This window comes from Cynara cardunculus, assembly GCF_001531365.2.
Source record: "Cynara cardunculus var. scolymus isolate 2C chromosome LG 7, CcrdV1, whole genome shotgun sequence".
NCBI lineage: Eukaryota > Viridiplantae > Streptophyta > Magnoliopsida > Asterales > Asteraceae > Cynara > Cynara cardunculus.
The window spans coordinates 671,398-682,748 of record NC_037534.1 but is presented as its reverse complement, the minus strand read 5'-3'; the positions used below and the strand labels follow the sequence as shown (position 1 = coordinate 682,748).

Sequence of the window (11,351 nt, the reverse complement as noted above, 5' to 3'; positions counted from 1 at the left end):
CCCCCACCACCATTTTTGCCGTCACCGCCACTACTACCACCACCGCCTCCATCCCACCACCACTGTAATGTTAAATGAACCAAATAGGCGGATTCTAATTCTTTTGACAAATTTTCCATTTCAATTTCTACCAACAAAACACATAGTCAAATCTGATCAAATTACATTCCAATTCCTTTGACAGATTCCAATTTTGACAAATTCCATTCCGTGAACCTAACGCCATCTAAGAAATTGAGCATTTTATCTACTCATCCTTCTTTTTTGTGTTTTTACTTGGAACAAATTTCATCCAACTGACACTCGACTCTGATGGCTTTTTGTCTGACAGATATATAGGAGAGCCACTATGGCTTACCAAGCATTGTCAACCAAGTTAGGTGAAGAATCCTTTTTCTCTGACAACAGGCAAGTCCCGACATGCTACATATTCTTGTTTCAATTTAATCACTCAACCAATAGCAAGTCCTCAACATTGTTGACCGCTAGCTAATGGGTTGACCTTGACTGATATGCCTTCTTACATAATGCAGGCCAACTAGTTTGGATGCTTTTTTTCTTGGACATGCACTTATTACTCTATATGCATTACCGGTCAGTATCATCTTATATTAGCTATATTTTATCATATTCTTGTTTGTTTTTCATGTTGACTCTGCTTCATTAGTACAAATATTCGTGTGCATGAGAATTGTAGACGAATAAAATTCTGTTTTCCAGACCGGTTATCTTAAATGAAACTCTACAATGGTATTAGAGGCGGGAACTGGACTAGTGTGCCAGCGAGGACGATTGGGGGGTGGATTGTGACATACCACATTGGTTGGGGAGGGAAACAAAGGTTGTGTTATAAGGGACAGAATGGGAAAGTATGCATTTATTTTTCAAAAGTGGAAACTTATTTTGGGATTAAAGAAGATAGAAATGTGGACACTTCTTTTCGGATGGAGGGAGTATTTTGTAGCAAAAATTTGATATTTTATTCAAGTTCAAATTTTTTTTAATCTAAAATCATCAAGCAACATTTAAAGAGAGTTTGAACCCATTTTAAGCAATTTGGTAGATATATACATGGGGCAGGTTTCGTTAGGAACCTAAAATTGATTAGGAACTTGGGAACACCCACTGCACGACACGTGGTATATTCATCATGAATGTGTGATTCATGATGAATATTCATCTTGAAGAGGGACATGTGGCAACTGTGGGCAGTTCCTGGGTTTAATCAATTTGGGTTCCTAATGGAACTTTCCTCATATATATATATATATATGGATATATACATCCACAACTACACACATATAACAAATTTTGACCAACAAAACTTATACTTTTACTCTGATTGGTATTTATATAAGTTTGGGGTTTTTTATCTTTAGTACTCCCAATTATGATACTCCGAGTCCTCCATTTGTTCACTCTTTAATAATTCATGTTCACTATGCATTTTTAAACTTTGTTGTTATTTACTCTTAGGAAACATCAGTGCTTCGTGGCAAACTCTTGGAACAAGCTAATCTTGTGAAGTATGCTGATAAACTTAAAGCCGAGTTTTTAGATGCTGGATCATCATCTCCAGATCCATCATCGTCATCTGTGCCAAGACGGGGACCATCAAACTGGGGTAAGTTTCGAGTTCCAGTAACAAATTGTTACTATTTTGTTTTCTTGGCTGCGTGCTTACAATTTAAAGAACCACAATGGGTAGGGTTTAGGCAAGATTCTAAGAGTTAGGGCCAGACTACAACGTTTTTCAATACTCACTATCTTTTGCGAGGCTTGAACACTTGACCTCCGGAGAGGTTGGACTATTCTGGTAACCCGTGTCCTGCTAGGCCAAAAACCTTATATTTTGGCATGAATTATTATTTTGTAGTATATATTATTTATATATAGCAAAACTCACATTTGGTGAGGTTTGAATCCTTGACCACTAGGGAGGTTGGACTGTACCAGTAACCTAGGTCTCGCTGGGACAAAAACCTTATAGTGGCACAATTATTAATTTTTGGAACTCACTTTTGGTGAGACTTGAACCCTTGACCTCCAGGGAGGTTGGACTGTATCAGTAACCCGTGTCCCACCGGACAAAAAACCTTATAGTGGCATTAATTTTTATATTGTAGCATTCTAAAATCGACCGTTTTTAACCTAGGTTCCAAACCCAAGGGCCAACCGAAGAGGGAGAGGACACAAGAAGAGAAAAGTTTCAGACGAAAGGCGAAATATTTCTTGGTAACGCAAATGGTGGCGGTTCTGGTTTTTCTTAGTCTTCTTGGTGGATCCGATGATACTGAAGTGGATGCCGATGGTGATGATGGCTTCGATTATGATGGTTAAACGAAAATGATCATCTTCCGCTATCGATCATCCCTTTTTTTATCTGTTCCTTTTTCCCATTATGTGAAATTTTTTGAGGAGATGCACATATACAACTTCATTGATGATTGAGTCATGAGATAGAGATAATATGAAGCAGGATGTGGTTCTTGTTGTTAAACTTTTGTAGTTAGATTCAGATTTCATAAATGTGTCTGATTTGGTACACATTTTTGGACCATCTTTTTGTTTTCTTTTCATCCTGAAATAATTGCATAAATAACTTGAAATCATGTGAGACCATTTTTTTGTGGGATCTAAAATAAGATTTAAACTTTACAACAAAACATTATGAATGTACCAAAGGGCCTTTGGCCTGGTAGTATCGTAGCCCTTGGCCTTCTAGGAGGTCAGGGTTCAAACCTCACCATAAGTGAAAAGGGCGTGTGAGTTTATTTGTTGCATTTGCCGTATATAAATATTATATACTTCAAAAAAAAACACTATGAAGGTACAGAAAAAACACATCATGATGTTTTTGTTTTGAAGTGTTTTTTCGCCTTTTACAATTGGTCTCGTGAAAACTCAACCTTTGTAGAAACAAATGTTCAATGGCTTGTCATGGTCTCATCGGATTTAGACGGGGTGTTTGGAAAGTCATTGGTTCTAATTTACAATGGGGAGTGCTAATGGCACCCCCTTTGATGTCAGAATCAGGTCATTCAAGCATTGGGAATGTAAAAAGCATGTATTGATTTTGATGTGTGTGAGGAAGAAATTCATGGATAGGGGTGCATTAAGCAATGCATAAGGGTGCATTTAGCCCACCCCTTTACAATTGATCAACCAAAATTGGGTATTTGATTGTAATTGGATTTAGTGGGACCCGAAATTTCAGTAGCTAAATCAGATTAGTTGATTGTTGGAGGACAGTTCAAAAATTAGTAACACTGAAATAGTCAAAAAAAAAATATGGACCGTCTTTTTGTTTTATTTGCATATGCTATACGAACAACCCTCACATAATCGCAGAAATAACTCTTCACGAACCTGTCATGGGTTTTTGATAATATGTGCATAAAGTGGTCTGATTTGATTATAACAGATTGACTAAATTTGTGTATTTGATTGTAATTGGGTTGAATTAGATCCAGAAGTTCAATATCCAAATTAGATCGGTTGACTGTTGGACGATAATTCAATATTCTATAAAACTGAATCGATCTAATTTGTTTTTGTCATTTTGGTGTATGACACTTGGTTATTTTCGTGTGTTTTGAGTGAAATGTATAAGTACTTGGTTCAAGATGTTAGATGAATAAAATATGATTAAATATATAACTAATAGTAATATCCAATTAGAAGTGTGCATCAGGCGGTTCGGATGGATTCAGGTGGGCAAATCAAAAACCCAATTGGGTTTCAGATATGGAAATCAAGCACCGATATTTGGGTTTTGGATTGCTTCGGGTTCGGGTTGAGGTTAGTCGGGCTGGTATAATACAAAAACTATATATATTCAATCGATTTTAAAGATGAATTCAATCGATTTAGAGGAATTCAATAGCAAGACCGGCTAGGTTTTTAGAAATTTCAAAAGATAATTAGATAAATAAATATATCTATATAGTATTTAAAATATACATATATAATATATATATATATATATATATATATTTTAGGTTTTCGAACGGATCCGATGGCCAAAGATCAAACCTAACCGGAACCCAAAAGTCGGTTTTCGGATTTTGGGGCCATCGGGTTTTGCATAAACACTTTTTCTTTGGTTTGGGTTACAGATCATTCGAGTTTAGCACACTCTTGTATCCGTTAAGTAGAGTCAAATTATTATGTTTATCTAAATATTAAATATTTTAATAATATAATTAATATAAAAAAAATTAATTCTTTTAAGGTTTATTTTTGTCTTTTTAAAGATTTATAGACACCTTAAAAACAATGGTTTTTTAGTAAATTATATTTTTCATCCCTATAGTTTATTAAAAACTGCAAATTTCATCCATGTGGTTTTGAAAATATGGTTTTTATCCTTATAGTTTATAGTTTATGGCTATTTTCATCCTTGAGGCTAATACATATCTTTAGGTCTCAAGGAAAATACTATAGATTAATAAATCATAAGAACAAAAACAACAATAAATTGTAAATTTAAGGATGAAAATTGTAATTTCAAAAATAAAGGGGTAAGAAAAGAATTCAACAAACTATAGGGATTAAAAACGTAATTAATTCTTTGTTTTATAATTTCACAAGAGAGAGCACATATATAGTGTAACGTCGTTCAGTTGTTCAATGGCAGATTATTCAAAAGATCACATAGTTCAAATCCTGTAGCTCCATTCTCATTCAGATCAATCAAATCTGATTCAAAACATGCTTCAAAAAACTAGCACATTTTCGCGCCATCTTAGCTTTCAGAAGCAGCAGCGGCGGCCTCTCAAGGAGCAACTCTTGATCATCTTGAAGCAATGTGTTTCCACCAAAACAGTTCAACAAATTCACACTCAAATGCTCATAAACTCTGTAGAACAACCCAATTTTTTACTAGCTAAGCTCATCGATCTAAAAGATTTCAGTTACTCCTGCCATTTGTTCACTTCGATGCACGAACCAAATGATTATGCTTTCAATGTCATGATTCGTGGACTAGCAACGGCCTGGAAGAGGTTCGATCTTACTTTAGAACTCTATTATAACATGAAGGTTTTAGGTATAAAGCCCAATAATTTTACGTACCCGTTTTTGTTTATTGCGTGTTCAAATCTTTTGGCGGTTGAACATGGTAGATTATCTCATAGTATGGTGTTGAGAAGTGGGTTAATGCTGGATGGTCACGTGAGGCATTCGTTGATTACTATGTATTCAAGGTGTGGTTATCTGGGGTGTGCACGCAAGGTGTTTGACGAAATTACTGACAGAGATTTGGTGTCGTGGAACTCGATGATATCTGGGTATTCAAAGATGGGGTTTCCTCGGGGTGCTTTGGAATTGTTTGAGAGGATGAGGGGTGAAGGATTCGAGCCCAATGAAATGACTTTGGTTAGTGTTCTTGGGGCTTGTGGGGATTTGGGAAATTTGAGTTCAGGGAGGTTGATTGAGGATTATGTTGTGGATAATGAGATGAAGGTGAATTCTTATATTGGTTCAGCTTTAATTGCCATGTATGCAAAGTGTGGAGCTTTGGTGTCAGCAAGGAGGATCTTTGATAAAATGGCCAAGAAAGATTTGGTAACTTGGAATGCGATGATTACCGGGCAAGTATTTCTTCCTGTTTCACCACAATACGTGATCGTTCCATGCTTGTCTCTAGGAAAAATAACCAGAACTGAGAGCATCTCCAAATAAAAAAGTGTAGCTTCTTTACAAGAACCAACTTTGTGGAGAGTTCTCAAGAACTTCGTCCCCTTTGAGTTCTTGTACAAGAGCCTTGATTCTTGTCTTGAAGTTGATGTGAAGTGACAAATTGGAAGAAAAAAGTTATATATTTTAAATTAAATATTTGATATTTATTTATAAATATATAATAATTTTTGATGTTGAAAAATACATGGGATCTACAAAAGATTGTTATAAGAACCATCATTGTGGACTTTTCTACGAGTTCTTAATTTGATGAGTTGGAAGTGATGTGACAATAAAAGTACAAAAAGTAGGTTCTTATAAGAACCATTGGAGATGCTCTTGTTATATATAAAATTTGACTTGGAAACTCTAGTGTTTCTATACAAACATGGCTATACTCTCCTCCATTTGAGAATTTCCAAATTTAAGACTACATTTATTCCATGTATTCCACTTTAAAGCCATAAAGAAATAGTGGTAGTGGTAATGGCATCGGTGTAGAGAACTAGAGATAATAGTGGCATACTACAGAGACCAGTTTTGTAAGTTGACCTCTTTTATGGATTGACTATTAGGCAAGGAGACATATTCTTTTAGGGGCTGATTAATTGGTTTTCCATCAAGTTCAACATGGATAAAGTTGTCTGTGTGGATTAATCTATTTGTATAGATTGGGAAGATTTTTTGTTTGGGAGGGTTTTTTATAGAAGAAAGGAGCATGTTTTTTAATTGGGAGGGTGGAGGATTAGGAAAGAACTTGGCTTTCTGCATAAAGCTCCCCCTAGAAGCTTACTGAATAAGCCACTTTCTATATCATTAAGCCACTACCAAACAATCATATATAGTTGACCGAATAAATTGCGAGTACCATTAAGCTTGTTAAGCTGCTAACAAACAAGCCCCATGTCTGTCATGTTTATCATGTTAAATTGTATTGCTCTCAATTGTATTTCAGTAGATGATTTTGCTAAAAGAACTATCTTGTTAATAAGCTTTTCGTCCAAACAGTTAAGCAATCCGAGTCTCATTTTTATTAATCTTTCACATGATAGATATGCTCAAAGTGGATTATCAGATGAAGCCATTTCATTATTCAACATCATGAAAGAGGAACAGGTAAATGCTAATAATATCACATTGAGCGGAGTTCTCTCCGCCTGTGCCTCAGTCGGAGCTCTAGATATCGGGATTTCAGTCGATACATACGCATCAGAAAGAGGTTTGCAACATGATATATACGTCGCCACTGCTTTAATTGACATGTATGCCAAGTGCGGGAGAGTAGACCGTGCATCTAAAGTTTATGAAAACATGCCTTTCAAGAATGAAGCCGCATGGAATGCCATGATTTCTGCACTTGCTTTCAATGGACGGTCTAAAGAGGCTATATTACTATTTAACCAAATGTCTGAAGATAGGGTTGTTCGCCCGGATGATATAACATTTGTAGCGGTTTTATCTGCATGCGTGCATGGTGGAATGGTCAAAGAAGGGCGTCGATTATTTGATCTAATGAACCCCTCTTTTGGATTGGTTCCTAAGATTGAACACTATACGTGCATGGTAGATCTTTTATCTAGAGCGGGTTTGGTAGACGAGGCATGGGATTTTATTCAGAAAATGCCTGAAAAACCTGATGAAATTGCATTAGGTGCGTTGCTTGGGGCTTGTCAGAAAGCTCGGAATCTAGATGTTAGTGAAAAGGCGATGCAGCTTTTACTGGATATCGAGCCTAGGAATTCTGGGAACTATATAATTTCATCACATATATATGCAGGTTCAAAGAGATGGGATGATTCTGCTAAGATGAGATTACTTATGAGACAAAATGGTGTGACCAAAGTTCCTGGTTCTAGTTGGATCGAGATTGATGCTCGGGTTCATGAGTTTCATGTTGGTGAATCTTTACGTACCGAAGAAATCCGCCAAATGCTTGAAGTTTTATATGATGAGATGAAACCGGAAGGTTCCATGGTGAATAGCAACGGTTTGAAAGGCGAGGATAAGAAGGTTCCTGTCAATCTTGAAGCTTATTAGGTAATTTCTTGGTACTCAACAGATTATCTGTTTCCCTGAAGGCTTGCCTCAACTTCTTTTTTCTTTTTTATCATTTTATATCTGTAACTAAGGGGGCATTTGGTTTGCCGGATTCCCACGGAATTGGATGGTCAATTCCGTTGACCAAATTCCATCCGAGCGTTTGGTTTACACATTCCACCATTCATGGATTTGGTCTTTCCATCCGAGAAGGAATTGAATTCCATATTTCCATTCCATTCCATTTTCTTAAAATGACAAAATTACCCCCATAAGATATATATATATATATATATATATATATCATATTATCAATAAACTACTTCTTGCTCATTAGAATTAACTCATTGCTCATTTATATATATATATATATATATATATATATAAATGAGCAATGAGTTAATTCTAATGAGCAAGAAGTAGTTTATTGATAATATGATCGCTGTTCATCCCAGTGACAGTGAGTTAATTCACATATGCATATGCATCCATTAAACTAAGGTCGTGCAGTTTCTTACCTTGTTTATGTTTTTTCTTGAACTTGCTTATATTTGTATGTAATTGCTTATTCATATTTATCTTTTATGCTTTTCTCTCTTTTGCACACTTTCACATGCCCGGGATTTTAACAGAAACAACCGTTCTACTCTCTGAAGTAGAGGTCATGTCTGCGTACATCCTACTTTTACCCCTCCTGGACCCGACCTCCGGGAGGGATATAATGGGCTAGCTCGGTTATGCTTTTGCGATCTGCTCTGCACTAGACAAATGTACAAGCTTTTGCATTACATCTCTGGTTATTTCTGCTTAACAGGGATCAAATGATTATTCATTATGAATACAAGGGAATGCAGGAAGATGTTGATCATCCATTCATTCGGTCTCTTTATTGTATGCTAATTTGCTCAAGAAATTGAAAGTTCATGCTGAAAAAAGACTTAAAATGATGACAGAAGTGTTTAACAAATTTGAGATGAGAGACAGAGAGACCGGCAACCCGACCAGCCCCACACGGAACCCACCCCTAGGAACCACAAGCAAGGGGACACTTCAGAGCTGACTCAGCGGCTGAGGCTACAGAACGGTTCAAGCCATTCTCCTTCATGATTCGAACTTGAACCCGTTGTCTATTTGAGCAAAATCGCTTTGCCAGTTTGCCAACTGAGCTACATGACAGGGGAAAACTGAAAGGCATATTGAAATTCAGTAATTGCTTTATTCACATATGAATATAGGATTCATTAATATTCATCAATTATATGTAGGCATCCTTAATTTTGGCCATTAGGGAGATACTGAGCTACAAAGCATTCTTCAAGATTGCATCTTTTACTTGTATAATACAAACCTCAATGAAATGCAACCTGGTTGGTTTCCAGATCATCGCTGTGTTTATAAATTTAAGAGTAAATTACGTTTTTCTGTCTGCGTGGTTTGTTAAAAATTGTGATTTTTGTCCCTGTGGTTTAGAAATTGTGGTTTTTCTGGATGGTTTGTAATTCATTGTTATTTTCGTCTTTATTATTTACAGTTTATTGTAGTTCGGGTCCCTGTTGTTTACAATTCTTTACTGTTTTAGTCTCTTGTATTTATGAGGTAGGAATTAGTCCAAGGACGAGAATAGCAATAAATTGCAAACTATAGGACGGAAATCACAATATTCGAAACCACAGGGACAAAAAATCAAAATTATTAGCAAACACAAAGACGAAAATTGTAATTTACTCTAATTTAAGCTTTGATACTCCATTCGTCCCGGAAAAATTGTCCACTTTTCTATTTTAGTTCGTCTCAAAATAAGTGTATGATTCCAAATGTAAGTCCCTACTTTCCATTTCACCCTCGGTCATGGGATGGAGAATTTCATTACGCATTTTATTATACCCTTGAGATGGAGAAATTCATTACGCGTTCTATTATCAAGGGTATAATCGTCATTTTAATTAATTAAAAAATGTAATGATTACATATTTCTTAAACTGTTGAACATTTATTTTTTATCGGAGGAAGTCATAAACAAGCGAAGAGTCCTACAGAGGTAAAGCAGGCCTAGGAATTAGCGAATGCTTTCATGAACCAGTGAAAAGAAAGGAAAACAGGTCGGAAATAAGCCCAACTTAAAGGATTAGTCTAAGGACAAAAATAGAAATAAAATGCAAACCATGGGGACGAAAATCAAAGTTAGTAACAAACAGAAAGTCGTTATTTAATCTTATTTGAATTATAATAATCCGATCACAATAAAATAACAGTTTCTAGTTTTCACGTCTCTCTCTAGGCACGAACCAATTATGTGTAATTTTATGTTTTCAATTTCGTGATTTTTCGTCACGTATCAGGTCCGTGTTTGTGTTCTTGCTTCCATTATGCATCACATGTTGATGTTCATAAACTGGAGGCTAATATTTTTATAACGACGGTAATTTTATCTTTTGCTTAGTTCACATCTCTGTTGATTTATTCTTTAACATGTTTCACTTGTAACAATTTTCAGATTTTGCATGGTTTGCTGTATTTTGAGGGTGTAACAAATAACGATTTTAACCACGAGGGTGGTATCCGATTGGTTTGAGATTGAGCTTCAAAGGTCAAAAGTGTCTGAGGTATCAAGTTCGAATCCAAGGAGAAATAAAAATCTCTTGTGGCCATGGAGGTTCAAATGCGGTGATTCCAAACTACCCGCTAATGGGTGGTTGCCTTGGTATTAGTCGGTTCGCATAGCTAGTTGGATATCCAGGTTAAAAAAAAAAAAAGAAACGATTTATAATTTGAAAACCAAAACAAACATGAGTGATCGTGTTTGTCGTAGTTTAAAAAAAAAAATTTTATGACCTTTTTGTATCCTCACTCAATTTATCAGTGATAAGCGCAGTTACCAACTTTTCCCAAAAGACCTCGATCAGTATCTTGTCTAGCATGGTCCGATCAGAGGCTTATCTAAGCATCCCCATTTATGCAACTTTCTTTAATGGGCCTTTCCCGTCACTCAACACTTCGATCCGTACTACATATACGTTATAATAGTTGTCCTATATAAGTTGTCTTTTAGTTTCAGTGAGATGTCACACAATATTCATGTAATAAACCGTCCACATTAGTCACAATGTCTTTATGTGATGCGTTACATGATTTGCAACCGCTCAGTTTTACAAAATCATGGGTCCAGATACTTGAAACTGTTGTCGCCCCTTTTAGAGTTTTCCATGTTATCTTTGATCTAGCTTTCTTCGCCCCCACCGATGCACCCTTCTCGTGTATAGTCAACAATTTGTGTTGCGAAGAAATACGTCTCCCCCATGGAAAATCTTGCAATCCGTGCACCAACCATATAAGCCTAAAAAGATAATCAATTTGAGCGTTATGCCCCCACTGTAATTAGTTATATAATACATAAATCAGAAATAATTGATTTTTTGAGTTCGGGATGTATTTGCATTTTGCGATTAAGAATGGAAGCAAACACAGAGTAATAACTCCGATTTACGTGTATAAATTACGTATAAATTACTCTTTCCTTATATTATATTTGAAAAGATGTATTGATCGATTTGAACTTCAACGTAAACAAAGAAGATACACGATACTTCGCATAACATAATATATTATATGGAATGATTTCATCTGATCGCTCG

The 11,351-nt window shown here is 35.9% G+C and overlaps 2 protein-coding genes across 2 annotated transcripts in view; both read left to right on the top strand.

The window, feature by feature from the left end:
- LOC112515918 (mitochondrial outer membrane import complex protein METAXIN) overlaps positions 1–2,546 on the top strand; it is a 4,558-nt gene extending 2,012 nt beyond the window's left edge. Inside the window, exons 3-6 of the mRNA XM_025122890.1 lie at positions 332–408; positions 534–594; positions 1,477–1,624; positions 2,156–2,546. Coding sequence (XP_024978658.1) covers positions 332–408; positions 534–594; positions 1,477–1,624; positions 2,156–2,340 — 471 coding nt within the window. The 3' untranslated portion in view covers positions 2,341–2,546. The remainder of the gene's footprint in view (positions 1–331; positions 409–533; positions 595–1,476; positions 1,625–2,155) is intronic.
- A 2,141-nt stretch (positions 2,547–4,687) lies between these two features.
- Positions 4,688–9,076, top strand: LOC112515928 (pentatricopeptide repeat-containing protein At2g34400). The gene is made up of 3 exons (XM_025122906.1): positions 4,688–5,594; positions 6,735–7,719; positions 8,534–9,076. Exons 1-2 carry the CDS (start codon positions 4,714–4,716, stop codon positions 7,717–7,719), a joined length of 1,866 nt encoding a protein of 621 aa, XP_024978674.1. The 5' UTR covers positions 4,688–4,713; the 3' UTR covers positions 8,534–9,076.
- Positions 9,077–11,351: the final 2,275 nt, after the last annotated feature.

What these genes read in the sequence shown, in the direction of transcription:
- LOC112515928 (XM_025122906.1), top strand. Translation starts at nt 4,714, where the DNA reads ATGCTTCAAAAAACTAGCACATTTTCGCGCCATCTTAGCTTTCAGAAG. An exon ending in TGGAATGCGATGATTACCGG is followed by an intron (nt 5,595 to 6,734) that starts GCAAGTATTTCT and finishes TTCACATGATAG; the next exon opens with ATATGCTCAAAGTGGATTAT.